This window comes from Kogia breviceps, chromosome 18 (genome assembly GCF_026419965.1).
Source record: "Kogia breviceps isolate mKogBre1 chromosome 18, mKogBre1 haplotype 1, whole genome shotgun sequence".
Taxonomy (NCBI): Eukaryota; Metazoa; Chordata; class Mammalia; order Artiodactyla; family Physeteridae; genus Kogia; species Kogia breviceps.
In genome coordinates this window covers 30,601,095-30,620,632 of record NC_081327.1, presented here as the reverse complement: position 1 = coordinate 30,620,632, position 19,538 = coordinate 30,601,095, and the positions used below count along the sequence as shown (strand labels likewise).

At 41.5% G+C, this 19,538-nt stretch overlaps 1 protein-coding gene and 1 pseudogene across 2 annotated transcripts in view; one reads left to right on the top strand and one right to left on the bottom strand.

Annotated features, from left to right (window-relative positions):
• Window positions 1-436: 436 nt before the first annotated feature.
• Window positions 437-1,180, bottom strand: LOC131744371 (peroxisomal membrane protein 11A pseudogene; annotated as a pseudogene).
• Window positions 1,181-18,347: 17,167 nt separating this feature from the next.
• GNAO1 (G protein subunit alpha o1) overlaps window positions 18,348-19,538 on the top strand; it is a 170,765-nt gene continuing 169,574 nt past the window's right edge. The window contains exon 1 of one of the 2 annotated variants that reach the window (XM_067019709.1): window positions 18,348-19,338. In XM_067019709.1, coding sequence (XP_066875810.1) covers window positions 19,221-19,338 — 118 coding nt within the window. In that variant the 5' untranslated portion in view covers window positions 18,348-19,220. The remainder of the gene's footprint in view (window positions 19,339-19,538) is intronic. The other variant, XM_059045710.2, reaches the window with a different exon arrangement.

The following is a 19,538-nucleotide window of genomic DNA, read 5'->3' as shown; positions in this document are numbered from 1 at the left end:
CCTCTACTAGATCTGAGAGAGGGTGTGTATCAGTCTTACTGTAGTTGGGCAAAAGTAGTGAGGCACACGGCCCAAAAGTCGCTTATATTAGTGTCCACTTGTTAGTTTGGATCTTTTTCAATTTTTCTCTTTCAATTTTTATCCGTTCAGCAACCACTAAGTTCCTAATATGCACATAAGAGATGCTCAATAAATGTAAGATGAAGGAAAAATACTCAGAAATTCAGAAGTCACTCCACTGCTCTAGAAAACACATAAACCTTCACGTTCTTCCCTCCACCGTTCTTGGCCCCACCTCTGTTCACATCACAGGTCACTCAGTGCTCATGTGAATAAGCCCGTAAGCACAGCATGACATGGCTGTGCCTAATGCAAATGTCCATTTCACTAACAGGTTGACTTGAAAGCAGGTACTAGTCTTCAGCCCGAAACCACCTCAGTGGGTCTTCAGTTTCATCTGAGGATATGCCACAGTGATGATGCCTGCGATAGAGGACACGAGACCTCCAAGGCCTATGATGCCAGGATTGGACTTATAGATCCCCAGATGGTCCAAAGGGTTCAGGATATCACAGAAGTTCTTCACTGTGTCCAGGAGCAAGGGAAGATGTTTCTTCAGAGATCAGAATAAGAGAAGAAGCAAGAACTGGAGCCATTCTGTTTCCTCATTAGCCATGCTATACCCAAGAGGATCCTGGGATGGTGATTTCTCCCTCTTTGCCCTGTTGTGTGCAACTTGTTCCATCTGCAGGGATATTTCATACAGATCCCTGACCAGGCTCAGCAGAAGACAATAGTAGTAATGGCGTGCAGCCCACATTTGCCGTTTGTCTTTGTTAATGCCAGAGGCAAGCCCTGCACTCCTCACAAAGATGATGGGGTCACAGATGAAATAAATCACAAGGTTCAGGCTGGCTAATGCTAGGCATATGCAGGGCACCAGGTCAGTGGCATGAATGCTCTGCTGAGTCGCCTGTACAGCATGTACCACATTGCCTAGTCTGAACCATTTACAACCAGTGCTCACACTGGACTCCAGCTTCTTGAGCTTCATAACAACCTCCTCTTTGTCAGCTTTAGGCTCTAACAAATATCTAAGCAACATGCATGTGTACTTAGTGGCTCTGAAGAGTTGGTCCAGGCCCTGGGTCTGGTTGGTGAAGCTGATAAAAGCATCCATGGCACCCAGCCCAAGGACAAGAGTTGCACTGGGCTCTGTTGCGAGTCCTCAGGGGCGGCAGATGGGTCCCCGCAGGAGAGTTGGTCTCTGCCCACCTGAGAGGCTGAGTCTCCTCGCCCCTGTGGGGGTGGGTGCCCATCCTTTTACTTTTAAACCTATTTGTGTCTTTATATTTCATTTGCATTTCTTGTAAACAGCATGTATACTTTGGTCATGGTTTTTTAACATGATCTGAACATCACTGCCTTTTAATTGGGGTGTTTAGACTATTTACATTTTATATAATGATTGATATGGTTAAGTTTAAGTCTACCATCTTGTTATTTCTTTCCTTTTTTTTTAAGTTAAACAACAGACTTTATTTGGGTTTCACCAGTTTTTCCACAAATGTCCTTTTTTCCAAGATCCAGTCCACTATCACCTTGCATTTAGTTGTCATGACCACTTAGTCTCCTCCAACCTGTCTTTCTGTGTTTCACAGTCTTTCCTTATTTCCCATGGCTTTGATACTTTTGAAGGTCACTGGTCAGGTGTTTTGTAGAATGTCCCTCAGTTTGGGTTTGGTTGATGTTTTTCATGATTAGATTGGGATTATGGATCTTGAGGAAGTCTACCACAAAAGTGAAGTACTCTTCCCATCACATCATGTTAGTGGTGCATTGTGTCATCATGACTTAGTGCTGGTGATGTAAACCTTGATCATTTGGTTGAGGTGGTGTCTGCCATGTTTCTCCCCTGCAAAGTTACTATTTTTTTTTTCCCTTTTCATACCCTCTTGGGTAGAAGTGAGTCACAAAGTCTAGCTCACACTTAAGGGGAAGAGAATTGAGCTCCACTTTCTGGAGAAAGGAATACTGAAAAATTTTTGGACATACATTAAAACCACTACAGTAATTAATGAATGCTATTTATTTTCTATTTGTCTCAATTATTTTTTCCCTTTTCCTATTTTTCAGCCTATTATTGTACTGAATATTTTTTATTACTCCATTTTATGTCCTTTGTTGGCTTACTAGCTATAACTCTTGTTTTACTAGTAGTTGCTCTAGGGTTTATAGTATACATCTTTAATTACAGTGTACTTTCCAGTGATATTATATCAGTTTACATAAAAGAGCCTTAAATTGTACACTTCCATTTCTTTACTCCTACCTTTTTTTGTCATGTATTTTACTTATAACTATGCTATAAACCCCACAACACACTGTTAGACAGTTTTTTTAGAGATTTACATAATAAGATATTTACCCATGTAGTTACTATTTCTGGTGTTCTTTTTTTTTTTGGTGGTACGCGGGCCTCTCACTATTGTGGCCTCTCCCATTGCGGAGCACAGGCTCCGGACACGCAGGCTCAGCGGCCATGGCTCACGGGCCCAGCCGCTCCGCGGCATGTGGGATCTTCCCGGACCGGGGCACGAACCCGTGTCCCCTGCATCAGCAGGCGGATTCTCAACCACTGCACCACCAGGGAAGCCCTCTGGTGTTCTTTACTTCTTTGTGTAGATCCATATTTCCACTTGGTGCCATTCTCCTTCTGCTTGAATGACTTCCTTTAGACTTTCTTTCTAGTAGTGTAGGTTTACTGGTGATAAATACTTCCAGCTTTGGTATTTCTGAAAAAGTTATTATTTTGCCTCTGTTTTTTAAAGAGATTTTTTTCTGGGTAGCAAATTCTATGTTGGCAGTATTTTTATTTTAGTACTTTTTTTTTTTTTTGCGGTACGCGGGCCTCTCACTGTTGCGGCCTCTCCCGTTGCGGAGCGCAGGCTCCGGACGCGCAGGCTCAGCGGCCATGGCTCACGGGCCCAGCCGCTCCGCGGCATGTGGGATCCTCCCGGACCGGGGCACAAACCCGTGTCCCCTGCATCGGCAGGCGGACTCGCAACCACTGCGCCACCAGGGAAGCCCTATTTTAGTACTTTAAGAATATTGCTCCACTATCTTATCACTCTCATCCTTATTTTTTTAGGCCGCACCACACGGCTTGCAGGATTTTAGTTCCCCAACGAGGGACTGAACCCAGGCTCTTGGCAGTGAAAGCATGGGGTCCTAACCACTGGACAGCCAGAGAATTCTGTCTTGCACTTCCTTGATGGTGTCCTTTTAAGCATGAATGATTCAACTTACCTAGTTTCCTTTTGTTGCTTGTACTTCTGGTGTTGTATTTAAGAAACCATTGCCTCAGTATCACAAAGATTTACTCCTATGGTTTCTTTTTTTTTTTTTTTTTTTTTTTTTTGCGGTACACGGGTCTCTCACTGTTGTGGCTTCTCCCGTTGTGGAGCACAGGCTCCAGACATGCAGGCTCAGCGGCCATGGCTCACGGGCCCAGCCGCTCCACGGCACGTGGGATCTTCCCAGACCGGGACACAAACCCGTGTCCCCTGCATTGGCAGGCAGACTCTCAACCACTGCGCCACCAGGGAAGCCCCTGTGGTTTATTTTAAGAGTTTTATCATTTTAGCTCTGACATTTAGGTCTATGACCAATTTTGAGATAATTTTCGTGTGGCTGTGGGGTAGAGATCCAATTTTATTATTTCAAGTGTGAGTATCTAGAGTGTTCTTTCTCTATTAGATTATCTTGGCATCCTCGTCAAAAACCAGTTGACCATAAATGTAAGGGTTTACTTCTAGACTCTTAATCCTATTCCATTAATCTATATGTCTGTCCTTGTACCTATATTACACTGTCTTTATTACCGTAGCTTTCTAGTAAGTTTTAAAGTCAAGATGTGTAGTCCTCCAACTTTCTTCTCCTTGTTCAGAATTATTTTAGCTATTCTGGGTCCCTTGCATTTCCATATGAATTTTAGGATCAGCTTGACAATTTCTTCAAAAGAAGCCAACTGAGACTTTGATAGGCATTATATTGAACTTGTAGATCAATTTGGGGAGTATTCATTATATTGAACTTGTAGATCAATTTGGGGAGTATTTCCATCTTAATAATATTGTATTCTAACCCAGGAACATGGGATGTCTTCTCATTTATTTGGATCTTCAATTTTTTTCAACAAAACTTTGTAGTTTTCAATGAAAAAGTCTTGCACTTCTTTTTAAATAATTCATTCTTAACTATTTTATTGTTTTTGATGTTATTGTAAATTTGTTTTCTTAATTTCATTTTCAGATTGTTTATTGCTTATGCATTGAAGTACAACTGAATTGCATATTGTCACTTGCAGTGGTTAGGAATCTGCCTGCCAATGCAGGGGACATGGGTTTGAGCCCTGGCCGGAAAGATCCCACATGCCGCAGAGAAACTAAGCCCGTGCATCACAACTACTGAGCCTGAGCTCTAGAGCCCACAAGCCACAACTACTGAGCCCGTGTGCCACAACTACTGAAGCCTGTGCGCCTAGAGCCTGTGTGCCGCAACAAGAGAAGCCACGACAATGAGAAGCCTGCGCACCACAATGAAGAGTAGCCCTCGTGCACCACAACTAGAGAATGCCCGCACACAGCAACGAAGACCGAACACAGCCAAAAAATAAAAATAAAAAAAAAAATTCCAGGATTTCATTTATATCCTGCAACCTTGCTAGGTCTTGTCATCTACAAACAGAAATAATTTTACTTTCTTTCTTTCCAATCTGGATGCCTTTTATTTCTTTTTCTTGCTTAATTTCCCTGGCCAGTATCTCCAGTAAAATGATAAATAGCAGTAGTGACAGCTGACATCCTTACCTCATTTTTGATCTTAGGAAGAAAGCATTCAGTCTTTCACCATTAAATATGGTGCTATTTATCTGTGGAAGTTTCATAGATGCCCTTTATTTATCAGACTGAGGAAGTTCTCTTCTATTCCTACTTTTTTCACTGTTTTTTATCATGAAAGACTGCTGGATTTTGTCAAATGCCTTTTCCTCATCAACTGAGATGATCATGTGTTTTTGTGCTTCATTCTATTAAGATGGTGTATTACATTGATTTTCAGATATTACCAAATTTGGATACATTCCCGGGATAAACACCGCTTTCTTGTGGTGTACCCCTTTATTCCATGACTGGATTCAGTTTGCTAGTATTTTTCAAGGATTTTTATGTCTATATTCACAGGGGATACTGATTTGAAAATTTACTTTCTTACGATATCTTTGGTTTTGGTATCAGAGTAATACTAGTGTTACAGATTAAGTTCTATTTTTGAAATCATTTGTAAAAGATTGGAATTGATTCATTAAATGTTTGGTAGAATTCACCAGTGAAGCTGTATGGGCCTGGGATTTGTGGGAAATTTTCAATTACTAATCCAATCTCTTTACTTGTTATAGGTCTATTCAGATTTTTTACTTCTTCTTGAATCACTTTCAGTTTGTCCATTTCAAGTTATCTAATTAGTTGACATACAATTATTCATAGTACTCCTTTGTAATCTTTTTTTTCTCTAAGGTTAATGGTAATATTCCCTCTTCAACTTCTGATTTTAGTAATTTGAGGCCTCTCTTTTTTTTTTCTTTATCAGTCTACTAAAGGTTTGTATTTTATTGATCTTTTCAAAGAATAAAATCTTGGTTTCATTGATTTTCTCTATTGTTTTTCTATTCTCTATTTCATTTATTTCCACTTTTATCTTATTATTTGTTCCTCTGCTAGCTTTGAGTTTAGTTTGCTCTTCTCTTATGATGGAAAATTAGAATATTGATTTTAGATTTTCTACTTTTATAATATAGGCACTTACAGCCATAACTTTCCCTCTAAGCATGACTTTAGCTGACCCTTAAGTGTTGGCATGTTGTGTTTTCACATTCATTTATTTCATAATATTTTCTAACTTCCCTTGTCATTTCTTCTTTGGCCCATTCATTATTTAGGAATGTGTTATTTATTTTCCACACATTTGTGAATTTCCCAAATTTCCTCCTGGTATTAATTTCTAATTTAATTCCATTGTGGTTGGAAATGCTCTTTGTTGATTTCAACACTTTTAAGTTTATTGAGGCTTGTTTTGTGGCCTATCATTGGTCAAGCCTGGAGAATATTCAATGTCGGCTTGAGAAGAACATGTATTCTGCTGTTTTTGGGGTGGAGTATTCTATAGATGCCTGTTAGGCCTGATTGATTGATATGTTGTTCAAGTCTTCTATTTCCTTGTTGATCTTCTGCCTAGTTATTCATTCATTATTGAGAACAGGATATTGAAGTCTCCAGTTATTACTGCTGAATCATCTATTTCTCCATTCAATTCTGTTTTGTCTGTCTGTTTTGTTTCATGTATTTTCAGGCTCTGTTGTTAGGTGTATATATGTTTATAATTGTTATATATATAAATGTTATAAATTATTATATCTTCCTGATATATGCCTTTTATCATCATAAAATATCCCTCTTTGTCTCTAGTAACACTTTTGTCTTAAAGTCTATTTTGTCTGATATTAGTATAACCACTACAGCTCTTTTTTGGTTACTATTTTCATGGTGTATCTTTTATCCATCCTCTTACTTTCAATGTATTTGTGTCTTTGAATCTGAAGTGTGTCTCCTGTAAACAGCATATAATTGAATCATACCTCTGCCTTTCACTTGGAGCATTTAATCCATTTACATTTAATGTAATTGCTGTAAGGTATGATTTATATCTGCCTCATTTTTATAAATTCTTTTTTCTCTGTGTTTCATTTTTGATAGTTTGTATTTTGTGCAGTCAAGTTCATGAATCTTTTCTTCTTTAACATTTAATATGTTGTTAGTGTATTTTTATTTAAGACATAATTTTCACCTCTAGACATTTAATTTGTGCCTTTTAAAAAAACATATTCTAAGTATCTACCTACAGATAGGATGCAATTATAATAATTTTTAATGTCCTTCTTTACTAATTCTAATATCTGTGTCAGTTCTAACTTGGTTTTTATTGATGGACTGCTCTCCACATTATGGGTAAGATTTTCTTGCTTATCTGAATGCATGGGAATATTCATCTGCATGTTAGACATTGTGACCCTTGCTGGGAGATGAGTATTTTTGTATTTCTTTAAATATTCTTGAGTTTTATTCCATGACATAGTTAAGTTCCTCAGAAACCATTCAATCATTTTAGATCTTGCTTGTTAGGCAGGATCAATGATTAGTCGCTGACTACTGATTACTCCCCACTACTGAACAAGATCCTAAGTACTCTTTCCAATACTCTATGAATTACAGATGTTCTGGTCTGGCTAACAAGAACAGGCACTATTATTGGATCTCTGTGAGTGCTGCCACTGCTCCCTCTAATCCTCTCTGATGGTTTTTTCCCCAGCCTTGGGCAGTTTCCTCACATGCATTTACCAATCAGTAATCTGAATACTCAAGAGGACCTCTGGAAATATTCAGAGTTCTCTCTCTGTGCAGCTCTCTCCTCTTCAATACTCTCTCATGAGAACTCCAGCTTCCTTGGGTCCCCTCGATTCTCAGCTCCATCTCCTCAACCCAGGGATTCGGCTGAGCTCCACCTAAATTTCCCCTTCCTGCTCCACAACCTGGAAACTCCCTCAAAGCAGTAAGCTTTGGCAATCATAGTGTTATCTCATTTGTTTCTTGTCTCTCAAGAATCAATGTCCTTTACTTCCTGATGTCCAAGGTCTAAAAAAATATTATCTTGTGTATTTTGCTTTGTTTTATTTTCCAGTTGTTTCAGGTGAGAGGGTAAACAGACAGTACCTGTTACTCCATCTTGGCCAGAAACATAAATCTTTTCCTGAGTTTCTTGATGACACCCAGGGGTTAAAAAATTGCTCAGAATTTTTTCAAATTCTGGGCACTGGGAATATACCTTATCACACACTTGATACAATGGAATAGGAGGTACACAACATGCCCTATGAAGTATTCTTTCCAAAAGTGTTTAACCTGAATCTGAGGAATACTGCATCTGAGCCAGGGTGGGCCTCATATAAGCCAATACCTTACAATAGAGAGCAGTTCTTCTGCACCTGGATTCCTCCTGTCTCCAGAATTCTTGTGTCCAGCTCCATTCTCTTTATGCCATCTATACATGAATTTATGTTACTTCTATAATGGCATACATAGGCACATTGATGAAGCAGTATTTAAGCATGAATCCAAACCCAAGAGGAAGAAGACACTTTCCTCTATTGCTCTAAAATAAATGCAGGGTGCTGACGGAGACAATGATTCATACATTTCTAAAACACCCTGTTACCTTTACCACAAGAAATTAGAGCCCAAAGCATGAGCAAAATCTGGACTCTTTAAATTGTGGTATGCTTGAATGACTTACTAGCTAGGTATTAGAACCTCTGTAAAGTTTCTAATGAGCAGAAAAACAGAAACAAAAATAATATTCTAAAATGTAACAATGATTATGATATTCAGAAATCCCTTATTGAAAAGTCAAAATCTTTCTGACTGTCAAAATCAACTTTGGTTAGTAACGGGATGAGCCTAAGGAAGGATCAAGTCCCAGAGACTGGAATAGGGGTCTTAAACTGTGGTTTTTGTACTATCTACCTCAAAATTATTTAGGGGTATACGTTTAAATGCAGATATCTAAGCCCTGTTTCACAGAGTTACTGAATCACAATCTCTAAGGGTAGAACCCCAGAACCTTCACTTTTACTAAGCACTCTTGGTGATTTTCATGAACATTAAAGTTTGAGAATGACTATAAGTAATCCCATTGGAACAAGGCAGGACATCAGGTCCACTCAATAGGCACCAAAAAGAAAAAATCCAAAATGCAGGCAAGACATGCTATCAAGGGAATCTGACAGTAAGTAGAGGGTTCATGTAGACAATTATAGGAGTGGGAGGAAGGTTCTACAATGTCAACACATGGAAATCCAAAAGCGGAGTGATTTGTTAGGAGTCAGGCATTGGCAATAGGTAAAGTTTCAAACAAACTGATGATGGGCATTAGAGATGTAGCAGTTTGTAGTAAGGATCCAGTTGTGCAGACTTGGGTTTAAGGATTGGGTTCTAATTTCCATGAAGTTGAGGAGACCAAAGTAGAACTCCAATCCCAAAGCAGGCAGGATTAGAGTCAGATACAAGAACCTAATAAATGCCTGTTACTGGAACAAGGACCAAGGTGAGAGCCAAGAGCCTACTCCTTAGGGACAAGGTTAGCTCAAAGAAGGACCAGCACAGAGACTAATGTGATGCACAGCCACCAAGCAGCACAACTAGGGGCTCTTGGATTTATCTGCTCATGGCCTGTATAAGTCCAGGACCTGATACAAGGGTTAGCTTGCCCCAAGGAACTAAGTGGCCCTGCTGAAAGGACTGGAAAAGACCTATCTGACCCAACTTCTCATCCCCTACTTGAATTCTCTTTCAGACATAGCCTCAGGGTATTGTCATAGAGGTAATAGTGGTTTTTCTCAGTAGTTATAATGATGGCAGCCAGCTGTGAAAGAGGCTGATTCCTAAATAGAATAGCTCCCTGAGGTGAGCAAGGGGCAACTGGATTCTGGAGCCAACAGCAGGTTGTCTTCACCCCCAAGAAATTCTGAAATGTCACAGCCTAGGGTTGAGAACTCAGGTGTCTTGTGTTCAACTCTACTTTTCTTTAAAATAACAGATCACTTTTTCAGTGAAAGAACAACTAATTTTTAGCTCACTATTGGATGAACCCATAAATCCTTTCTTTCATGCTTAAGTTCCTTCATGCTTAGACACTGATATCTGTAAGGTGGTAGAAGCATATGCTGAATTCCTCCACTCCCTCGATGAAACCTTTTCAGCAAGTAGGCAGGGAGCAACTAGTAATCACTAACCAAGCGATTACTAATCTGGCAGATACACTCTAGGGGTGTGGGAAGTGAGTGAAGAATTGAGATAACTGTCAGAACAAATGCCAGAGAAAATCACAAGAAGGGCACGACTGAATAGATCTAGTAGAGGCTGTTGAGAGAAGGCCAACCCCTTGTCAAGTTCGTCTGCCCCTTTGGTTACTTACCACTGGCTGTCTCACTCCTGGATCTATGCGACTCCCTTGACACCCCTTCCAGAGCCCTGTGGGATGTTCCCCACTCATCCTATTCACCCACAAAGAAATACTCTCAAAATCAATTGGGTGGTGATTATGAGCCATCATGTGCCTGCTGTGCTAAAACAGATATAAGGCAATTTGGAGAAAACCTTTCAAGATAGGCTTTAAAAAAAATTCCAGTATATCTAGGAGTGGTGTCACTTCTAAGTTGAAAAATCAAAGTCAAGCTACAGTCCTTTCATAATATTGGCCTGTTTTGTTTACAAAGGTGTTATATTTCTAAAGCAAATGCCATGAGAAGTATGAAAGGATTACTCGATCTGAAGGTAGGAAAAAAGAAACAGGAACCATTTCAATAGTGGAACAAATGGACTTGGATTCAAGAACTGAATGGATCTGTAACGTTTTCTTGCTTTGCCCTGTGGAGGGGTCTATTGCTCTGCCTTCAATAATTTCCTAAATGTCACTCTCCAAGGTCTCTGTTCACTTAACTCAGATTTAGAATTATGGATGTAGATACAGAAAATGCCTAAGATTCCATTCCTTAATTGAGGAAATTGAGGTCTGGAAAGAGAACAGAATTTCCCAAACCAAGACTAAAAGTTTTGTCTCTTGATTCCTAGTCCAGTGCTCTTTTCACTCTGTTGCCCTTCTTGATGTTACTTTTTTTTTAGTTTTGAAAATTACTTTCCCAACCTACTGGGACTAAAGCTTTTCAATATCTTCCTTTAATAGTTGTATATCATCTACTCCCCATTTCTGGTTGTTACCTTTATGAGGGAGAGGGTGTTGCAAAACATGGAGAATATTCTGATAATTATGCACTACAAAGATAATCTATTTTGTATTAAGAAGTAGGAATAATTTATTGGAATAAACATCATTGGATCATGAATTGTTTAGATAAAGTTCATTTATGATGACCAATAATATCTGACAAAGGGGGGAAGGAGTATTGAGTAAAGTAATAACTCACTAAAATATAAATAATTGGTCTAGGTACTGTTTAAAAGAGAAACTTAAAAATAATCTGAAAAAGAATATATATATGCGTATATATGCATACATATATGTGCATATATGTGTGTGTGTATATATATATATATATCCACATATGTATAATTGAAACACTTTGCTGTATACCAGAACCACTGCTGTACACCAGAATCTAACACAACATTGTAAATCAACTATACTTCAATTTAAAAAACAACAACTTTGGGCTTCCCTGGTGGCGCAGTGGTTGAGAGTCCGCCTGCCGATGCAGGGGACACAGGTTCGTGCCCCGGTCCGGGAAGATCCCACATGCTGCGGAGCGTCTGGGCCCGTGAGCCATGGCCGCTGAGCCTGCGCGTCCGGAGCCTGTGCTCCGCAATGGGAGAGGCCACAATAGTGAGAGGCCCGTGTACCGCAAAAAAAAAAAAAAAAAACCCAGCAACTTAGATATCATCTTTGAGCCTGGGATCATAGGGAAGTGGCATAATGTGGCAGAAAGAACACTGTCTTCGAATTCAGAAAATTTGGGTGACCATCTGATTACACAATTTACCAGCTGCATGATCTTAGGTAAATCAGTTGAACTTCCCTAAGCTTAATTTTATTATGCATAAAATGTAAATAGAAATCTGGGCTATTTCAAAGGGTTCTTAAAAGGATCAAATTAAATAATGTATGAGAGAGTGCTATAATTCAAAGATCAGAGACTATATGCATCATGATGGCAGGGGACCTACTGTGTTGTATTCAACAGTGTATTCCCAGTGTATTCCTAGAACAGTCTGGCATAGTAAACACGATAAATACAATAATAAATGAAGGCAACGATAGGAAAAATTTCATTCTTATCACTATTTTCTTACTGGAAAAATGTTTATGGTAGGATAAAGCCAAGTATTGGAGTAGAACAGAAGTGGGAGAAGCAACAAAGAAGGAAAGAAGGATTGGTGTCAGTCACATCTTTCCTAAAACAGAAGCAGAGGTGGTAGAATCAAAGAAAGGATGATCAAATTGAACAATCCCCAAATTTACCCTTTTTCTTTCCCTTCCCCATTCATCCCACCTCTCAATCCATGAATATTAATCCCAGTATTAATTTTTTTAAGATTGCCTTTGGGCATCCATCTCTTTAATTTTGGTCATTTTAAGCCATTACATTCAATGTTTTTATGGAAATCTGTATATGTCCTCTCTTTGGTCATTAGGAACAGTGCTGTTTTTAATTTATATTGGATGTAACTAATTCAGAGTCCTCCCTCCTTTTTCTTTCCTCTTCTCTTAGCCCTCTCCAAAGGCTACAGTGGCCAAGGGGAAAGACAGGCAACTGCAGGTGTTCCTTGAGAGGAAAATCAGTTCAGTTCTTTTCTTTCTACTTCAAGCTCTGAATGATCCTAGCTAAAAGTTCTATGGGATAGATGTCTGGTTGAAAATACATCTCACTCTGAATTACCCTTCTTCAATTTTATAGGTGTGCTCCATCACATGCACACAGAAATTTTATAAAAATGTTTTTCTCTGCCACAGAGGTCAAGGTTTTACAGGCCTTTGGGGAACAGGTAATACACCCAAATGTTAGCTCAACTGAAGAACCATGTTTCTTTCCCCACTGGAACACTATGTTCTTGGTACTTGGCAGACTTTGGGAACACCCCAAACCACATGTACTTTAGAGGATGCAGACAGGTCACAAAATTAAATCATTCTAGTCTGGCCAAACACCCTCAACCTACTTCTAATAAGTTTGATAATTGATAGCCTCCCCCTCCCCCAGTCACACTTGTTACAGACAATCCAAACTGGTTTTAACTGAATTCAGACAAATTCACCTATTTTTGCCTTCACAAATACAACTGACAAGAGCAAACAAAAACATTTCTATTCTTTTGTTTGTTTGTTTGTTTTTCGGTACGCAGGTGTGCAGGCTCAGCGGCCATGGCTCATGGGCCCAGACTCTCCGCGGCATGTGGGATCTTCCCAGACCGGGGCACAAACCCATGTCCCCGGCATCGGCAGGCAGACTCTCAACCACTGCGCCACCAGGGAAGACCCAAACATTTCTTTTTTTTTTTTTTTTTTTTTTTTTTTGCGGTATGCGGGCCTCTCACCTCTCACTGTTGTGGCCTCTCCCGTTTTGGAGCACAGGCTCAGCGGCCATGGTTCACAGGCCCAGCCGCTCCGCGGCATGTGGGATCTTCCCGGACCAGGGCACGAACCCGTGTCTCCTGCATCGGCAGGCGGATTCTCAACCACTGCGCCACCAGGGAAGCCCCAAACATTTCTATCTTTAAGGAGCAATGAGGTAATAAGATTTTGGACCTTGAAGCTTACAGAAGACTAATGAGATAATGTCTAAATGTATTTGAGCTGCATGTGTGAAAGCCTCTATGGAGATAGAGAATATGATAAATAATGCAAGAAATCTTAGTGTCAGGAAATCTCTTGTCTTCTGGAGGACAAGAGTATTAAATAATACTTTACAAACATGTACCAGCTAATCACATCTGTCAACTCTAGCCCAGGTAGGTTAAAAAGTCCTATTATTCCTGTTATAACAAATAAGAATCTTGGTTTCCAATGAAAGATTTTCCAAGAAAATGCCAACAGGAATCACAGCTGTTAGGAAATGCTTTCATTTTAAGCCAAGCTTCCAACTTCAATTTCAGCTCTTGGTCAGTCTTATCAATGTGAAAGCACCAGTCCTAGCCCCCTCCGACTTTCCACTCAATTCAAGCCAAATGCATCCCTGTGGAATTCTCTTGCTATCCTAAATTGAGAGAAATCACAAAGCACACTCTCTTTGGGGTTCTTGAACCATCACAATACACTCAGCGAATAATGTTCTCAACAGTGACCACATAATGGACTTCAATAACCTAAGAGCTCAACTCAATTATCTACAAGCCTTCAAGCAAGTCCCTTCATTTAAAAGTACACAAAATCTTTATTTCTTCCCATGTCATCTTTTATTCCTAACAATGATAAACTGATTTTCTTCATGAAGTCCACAAAATAACAAATGAGAGATGAAATTTAGCAAAGAATATTCTGATAGAAACTTCAAAAACATTTGGTATATGCTCTTCTCACAAGTTCCTGATTACCAACAAATCTTCCATTTGTTTGTTTAAAATCAGTATCATTTCATTTTTCAGAATCTTACTTGAAAATAAGTCATTACTTCTTTGAACTCACCCACTTAAAACTTTTCCAGAATCAAGTTACAAAATTTCTGTTAGAAAAGTCAAAATGTCTCAGAACTGCAAAGAACTTTGATATATGATCTGATTTAACCCTTGTCTATAGACAGGTGAATTTGGTTAATAGCATTAAAATTGATGACCTGTGGACAATGGGCCATGCTTGACCTTTTGGGATATATACAAAGTGGTAACTCCCTCACCTCAAAGGAGTTTATAGTCCAGTGATATGTTTCCTGAGCACATCACTTGGGGGAGAACATATGATTGTAAAAATGAACAATATCAGGCTCTACCTCAGACTCACTGATTCAGAAATTCTAGATATTCACCCAGGAATCTGCATTTTAAAAAGCATCCCACGTAATTCTTATGCACAATAACATTTGATAACCACTGTTCTGGTAGGTATGAGAGATGTGCACAAAATAATATTAATACCAGTCAGAGAAGCACTGAATAACAGCTAACAAGGACAATAGGATAAGGATAATAATATCTTCTAGGGACATAAAAAAATTGGATCAGCATCTTCCCTCATTAATGCCAGATATTTATCAGAAAACTCTAAGTCATTTCTTAGCCTTACCCAGACATTCTTCTAAATTATATTCACCACTGTTAGAGTGTGAGATATCAATTTTATAATAAAAACCCTTAGTGCAGAAACTTAAAAATCTCTAGTGATCTACCATTCTCCCCAAAATGCCTAATACATTTGACATTTAGTTTGATTTCATTTAGCTCATGAACCACACATTTTAGCCTATTTTCTTCCCACGAGGAGAGTAATGTCCATAAGGAATAGTAATTTTCATAAGTTTTTCCTTTGACAGAAATACAAAAACTACTAAACATAAAGAAAATTTGAATTCAGAAACAGGAGAGATATTTGGACTTTAAGAATGTAAACTACTAGTAGAATTAATTGGCACAGATTCTCTACAAGACCTAGCACTTTGTACAGAAAAATCACCTAGGGAGTGGATACCAATGCAGATTTTAGAATAGTCTGACTTGGTAGAAGATGGGTAACTGAATTTTTAACAAGCACCCCAGCTGATTCTGATGTGAATTGTTTTGAAACATTCCAGGGATTTCAAGATTTCAGGAAGCCAAGCTCATGTCTAAACCTCCCTTTGAGTCTAAATCAATACATTAAACACAGTAGATGGTCAATACATGCATATTTAATTAAAGTAACCTCAAAAGGGAACAAATATGGAAATTCAGTTCATCAAATCAGAGCCCACATTCTGTAAGTTAGACCTGGAAGATCTTGCTTATATCGTAAATTACTGTCCTCCAGAATAGGAGTCACATGTGGTACAAAAGCAGCTCAATTTAGGCTTTTGTTGTTCCTTTTAGAAAGTATATAAAATATTCTGATCACCTACTTTTAAAATTAAAAGTATGCCGAACCATGTGTGGTAAGGGCTATAGTTGACCTAAGGTGGGGTAATGGAGAATTATTCTTTTGGTCAACAGGAACAATCAGAGAAATATAATTCTGAGGATCATATAAAATAAAACCAAATTGAATCTGTCCCTGATTACTCCTGATGTTAGGACTATAATTTCCTCATTCCCACAGGAATTAACTATGGACAAATTAAACACTTGTGGTATTATCTAATTACTAATAACTCACAGAGAACTGAGATGTTGTCATCCTTACTTCTTTTGGTGGGGGGGGACCAGAATATGATTGGTTTCTGGAGTTGTAAGCTTTCTGTGAGTCTAGGAAGTATGATATATATATATATATATATATATATATATATATATATATATATAAAGACATAAATATATATATATATTTAAATACAAAATAAATACATATAACATGTTATCTCTCAAATAGTCCACAAACCTATAAAAGGAGCCCTGCATTAGTACTAAATGACTGCATGACCTTGAACAATTTATTCAGCCCCCCAGAGGCTCCATTTTCTCAGCTGTAAAATGGGTACCCAGGTTGATATGGGCCCAGGCTCTTTCCACTCAGCCATGATGCTCCCCACACCACAATCCTTAACTGAGGTTTATGTGGGAGGATCACTAGAGATAATTTTCATAAAAGTGCTCTGTAAGCTGTAAAGCACTCTACAGGTGAAGTGGATTATTATTCAGTCTTTTATGAAGCAGAGCTATAAAGATGCACAAACCTGAAATACAACACCTATAGTGCCTAGAACATTACCCTGTTCATGGCAGGTAGGTGCTTAGTAAGTACTGAGTAAAGAAAAACACAAAACATAGGTTTGTGCCTCCACCATACTAGGTATGATACCAAGAAGGAATAAATATACCCCAAATCAAAGATAGTTTGATTCATCCATGTAAACCACAATGCACCAAGAGTCTAAGATCTTCAATTAAAAAGTACTTCATATGAAAGAGCATTAAAATGTAAAATATGACCCACCATTTACAAAGAAATGGTTATGGTCTTACCTCTTCAGTATTTCAGATGCAGCCTCGTAGGGATTGCAGAATCTGGGTGAGGTGGCTGAATTTTTCCCCTATATCTGAGAGATCTGCATAATCATCCTAGTAACCTTTAAAAGAAATAACAAATTCTATAGAATATTGGTTACCTAAGCTCTGTTTTGGATCTGGGAGGCTGATTTTTAGTGACAGCCAGATTTTAAGCAAACCAGATTCATCCCCTAAGCTCCCCTCCTCAATACACACACAAAAGGAGACTGGGTCGTGGTAGAGGGGCAAGTAGGGAAGAAGTTATTTACTTTATAAAACAATTCTTTGTAAGAGTCCTTTGTCAGTTTTCTATATTTAAATGTGATTTAAGTTTAAACATTCAAATTACATTACATACAACTTTTGACATAAACAGCTATTTGTGGAATGAGGCATACCCAAACTGGGAAACAACAAATTGAAAAATTCAGGGGAAAATATGTTTTCTTCTGCGTGGGCCTTAATTGCCTCCCCCTCCCATTGCAAATGTATTTTTATGCTGGGTAACATTTCCAAAAACAGGGGTGTTTTTTCTATTGTTGAAATGAAACAAGCAAGTTTGCCTTCAGAGCCACAAAAATGCCCAACTATTAGAAAAAACGTTTTCCACTGGCCAGTTGCCTCTCCTATCCCCATGCAATCTTTCCTATTGGCCCCTTTTTCTAGGAGGGCCCCTGAGGCTGTCTGATGGAACTGATTGTAAAACCATTTTGTGCAGTGAGAACTAATTTCTTCTAAATCTCAGAGACCACCTAGACCATGCCCGATCTTTGGCATAAGTGTATGTGTTTCCTCAGTATTTGATGAGCTGTACGCTGAGTAACTGACCCAGGGTTGCTGGGTCTTTATTTTAAATAAGATGCGGGGGAGTGTTTTAAAAGATTTAGAGGATGAAGCTCTCTTCTCTCAAAATCTATTCAGAGGCTCCTTGAGAACAGGCCCTGGCTTTGTCTCACCCTGCTGTTTTCCTCTCCTCACAGCCTCCTCTCTCACATACTAGGTGCTCAATAAATGTTTGTGGGACGCAGGAAGCGAAAAATCCGAATCTGCCCCTACGCCCCAAGGGCGAATGACTGGGAACGCAGGTTCCTTCAGAACCACGGTCTCCTCGAGTTAACCGAGGCCACCTGACCTCGGCTGCTACGGCCCCAGCAGCCGGAGAGCAACCAAGAAGGCGCGCTGCTGGAGCCAAGATGGAGAGGAGGCAGGAGAGCGAGGGAGGCGGCGCCGGCCGCGACCCAGTGGACCCACCTGACGGTGGCGCGGGCGACCTAGTCGCGAGCTCGCGTTGACCAGGCCCGAGCCGCCAGAGCACTGGGCGAGGGCGGAGGCGGAGGCGGAGGCGGGGAGGGGCGCCCCAGCTAGAGCCCGGCCCCAGGCCCCGCCCCCGCTAGGCCTAGCGCGAGCCCACCTCGGGGAGCCGCTGGCCCTGAGGGGAGTTGGGGGAGGGTGGGGGAGGAGAGGCCGCGCGCGCGCGCGCGCCCCCGCTAGTTACGCGGGCCCCGGCGCGCGCGCTTCCCCCGCCCCCCGCCCCTCCCCGTCTCGGGGGCCCGGCGCGCGGCCCTGCTGACGTCAGCGGGCGGCTGGCCGTGCGGGGTGCGCAGAGCAGTTGGCGCACTCGCGCGCTGTGCTCGCCCCCTCCCCCGCTCGGTCTGTGGCGCGCGCACGCTCGCTCGCTCGCTCTCCCTTCATTTTTTTTCTCCCCTCCCTTCCAAGCCTCTCTCCTCTCTCGCTCCCCCTCGAGCTCCCGGCTGCCCGCGGCTCCGTCGCGCTCTCCCTTTCTCTTCGGTAGGCTCCACCAAGCGATGCGAGCTCTGGGAAACAGCGACGCCGTCTCCCGCTAGAGACCTGCCCCCCGGCCCGGCCCCTTGCCCAGCCCTGCCCAGCGCGCGGGGGTCGGCGAAGGCGCCGCGGACGCACCGACGGCTGAGGAACAGCGATGCAAATACACTAGCAGCACCCCCTAACTCCCTCCACACCCCGCGCCGCCTCCTCCTCCGGCAGCAGCGGCAGAAGGACCCACCCTGACCCCCACCCCACCCTCCACCGGCTCCGGCTGCGATTCCTGCCTCGACTATTATTTTATTTATTTTGGGTCGTGCACAAGCCTCAGTGCCTGCAGCCCGCGCCTCCTCGGACCGCGGGCGCCTCCTCCCTCGGCTCCGGAACCCCAGACCCCGGCCACCCTCGCCTCGACACCCCCAGAGCCCCGCCAGCTGCCGCGAGTCTCCGCGGCTGGAATCTTGTTAGAGGCTGTCTTTTTGGGGGGTGCTGGTTTCCCGACATTTTTGTTTTCAGCCAAGGGGAGGCTATCGTGATTTTTTCCCCTTTGAGCCCAGGCTCTGCTTTCTGGGGGGGTGGGGGGCGCGCCGAGCCGGGGAGCCGTGCCAGCCGAGTCGTGCGGGCTGTGGCAGGGAAGGGGCCACCATGGGATGTACTCTGAGCGCAGAGGAGCGAGCCGCCCTCGAGCGGAGCAAGGCGATTGAGAAAAACCTCAAAGAGGATGGCATCAGCGCCGCCAAAGACGTGAAATTACTCCTGCTGGGTAAGGACCGGGACTGCCACCCCCATTCCCCGACCCCGGCCACTCTGCACCCCCCCACCAGTCCCCCCTCCCCACTCGCTCCTGGGGATACCTGGTCCCCGAGTCGGCACCACCATGTGCCCAGGATCGCCCACTCCCTCGCATGCCTTACCCCGCAACCCCCCACCCCGGTCCCCTAAGCGGACACTCACCAAATTTTC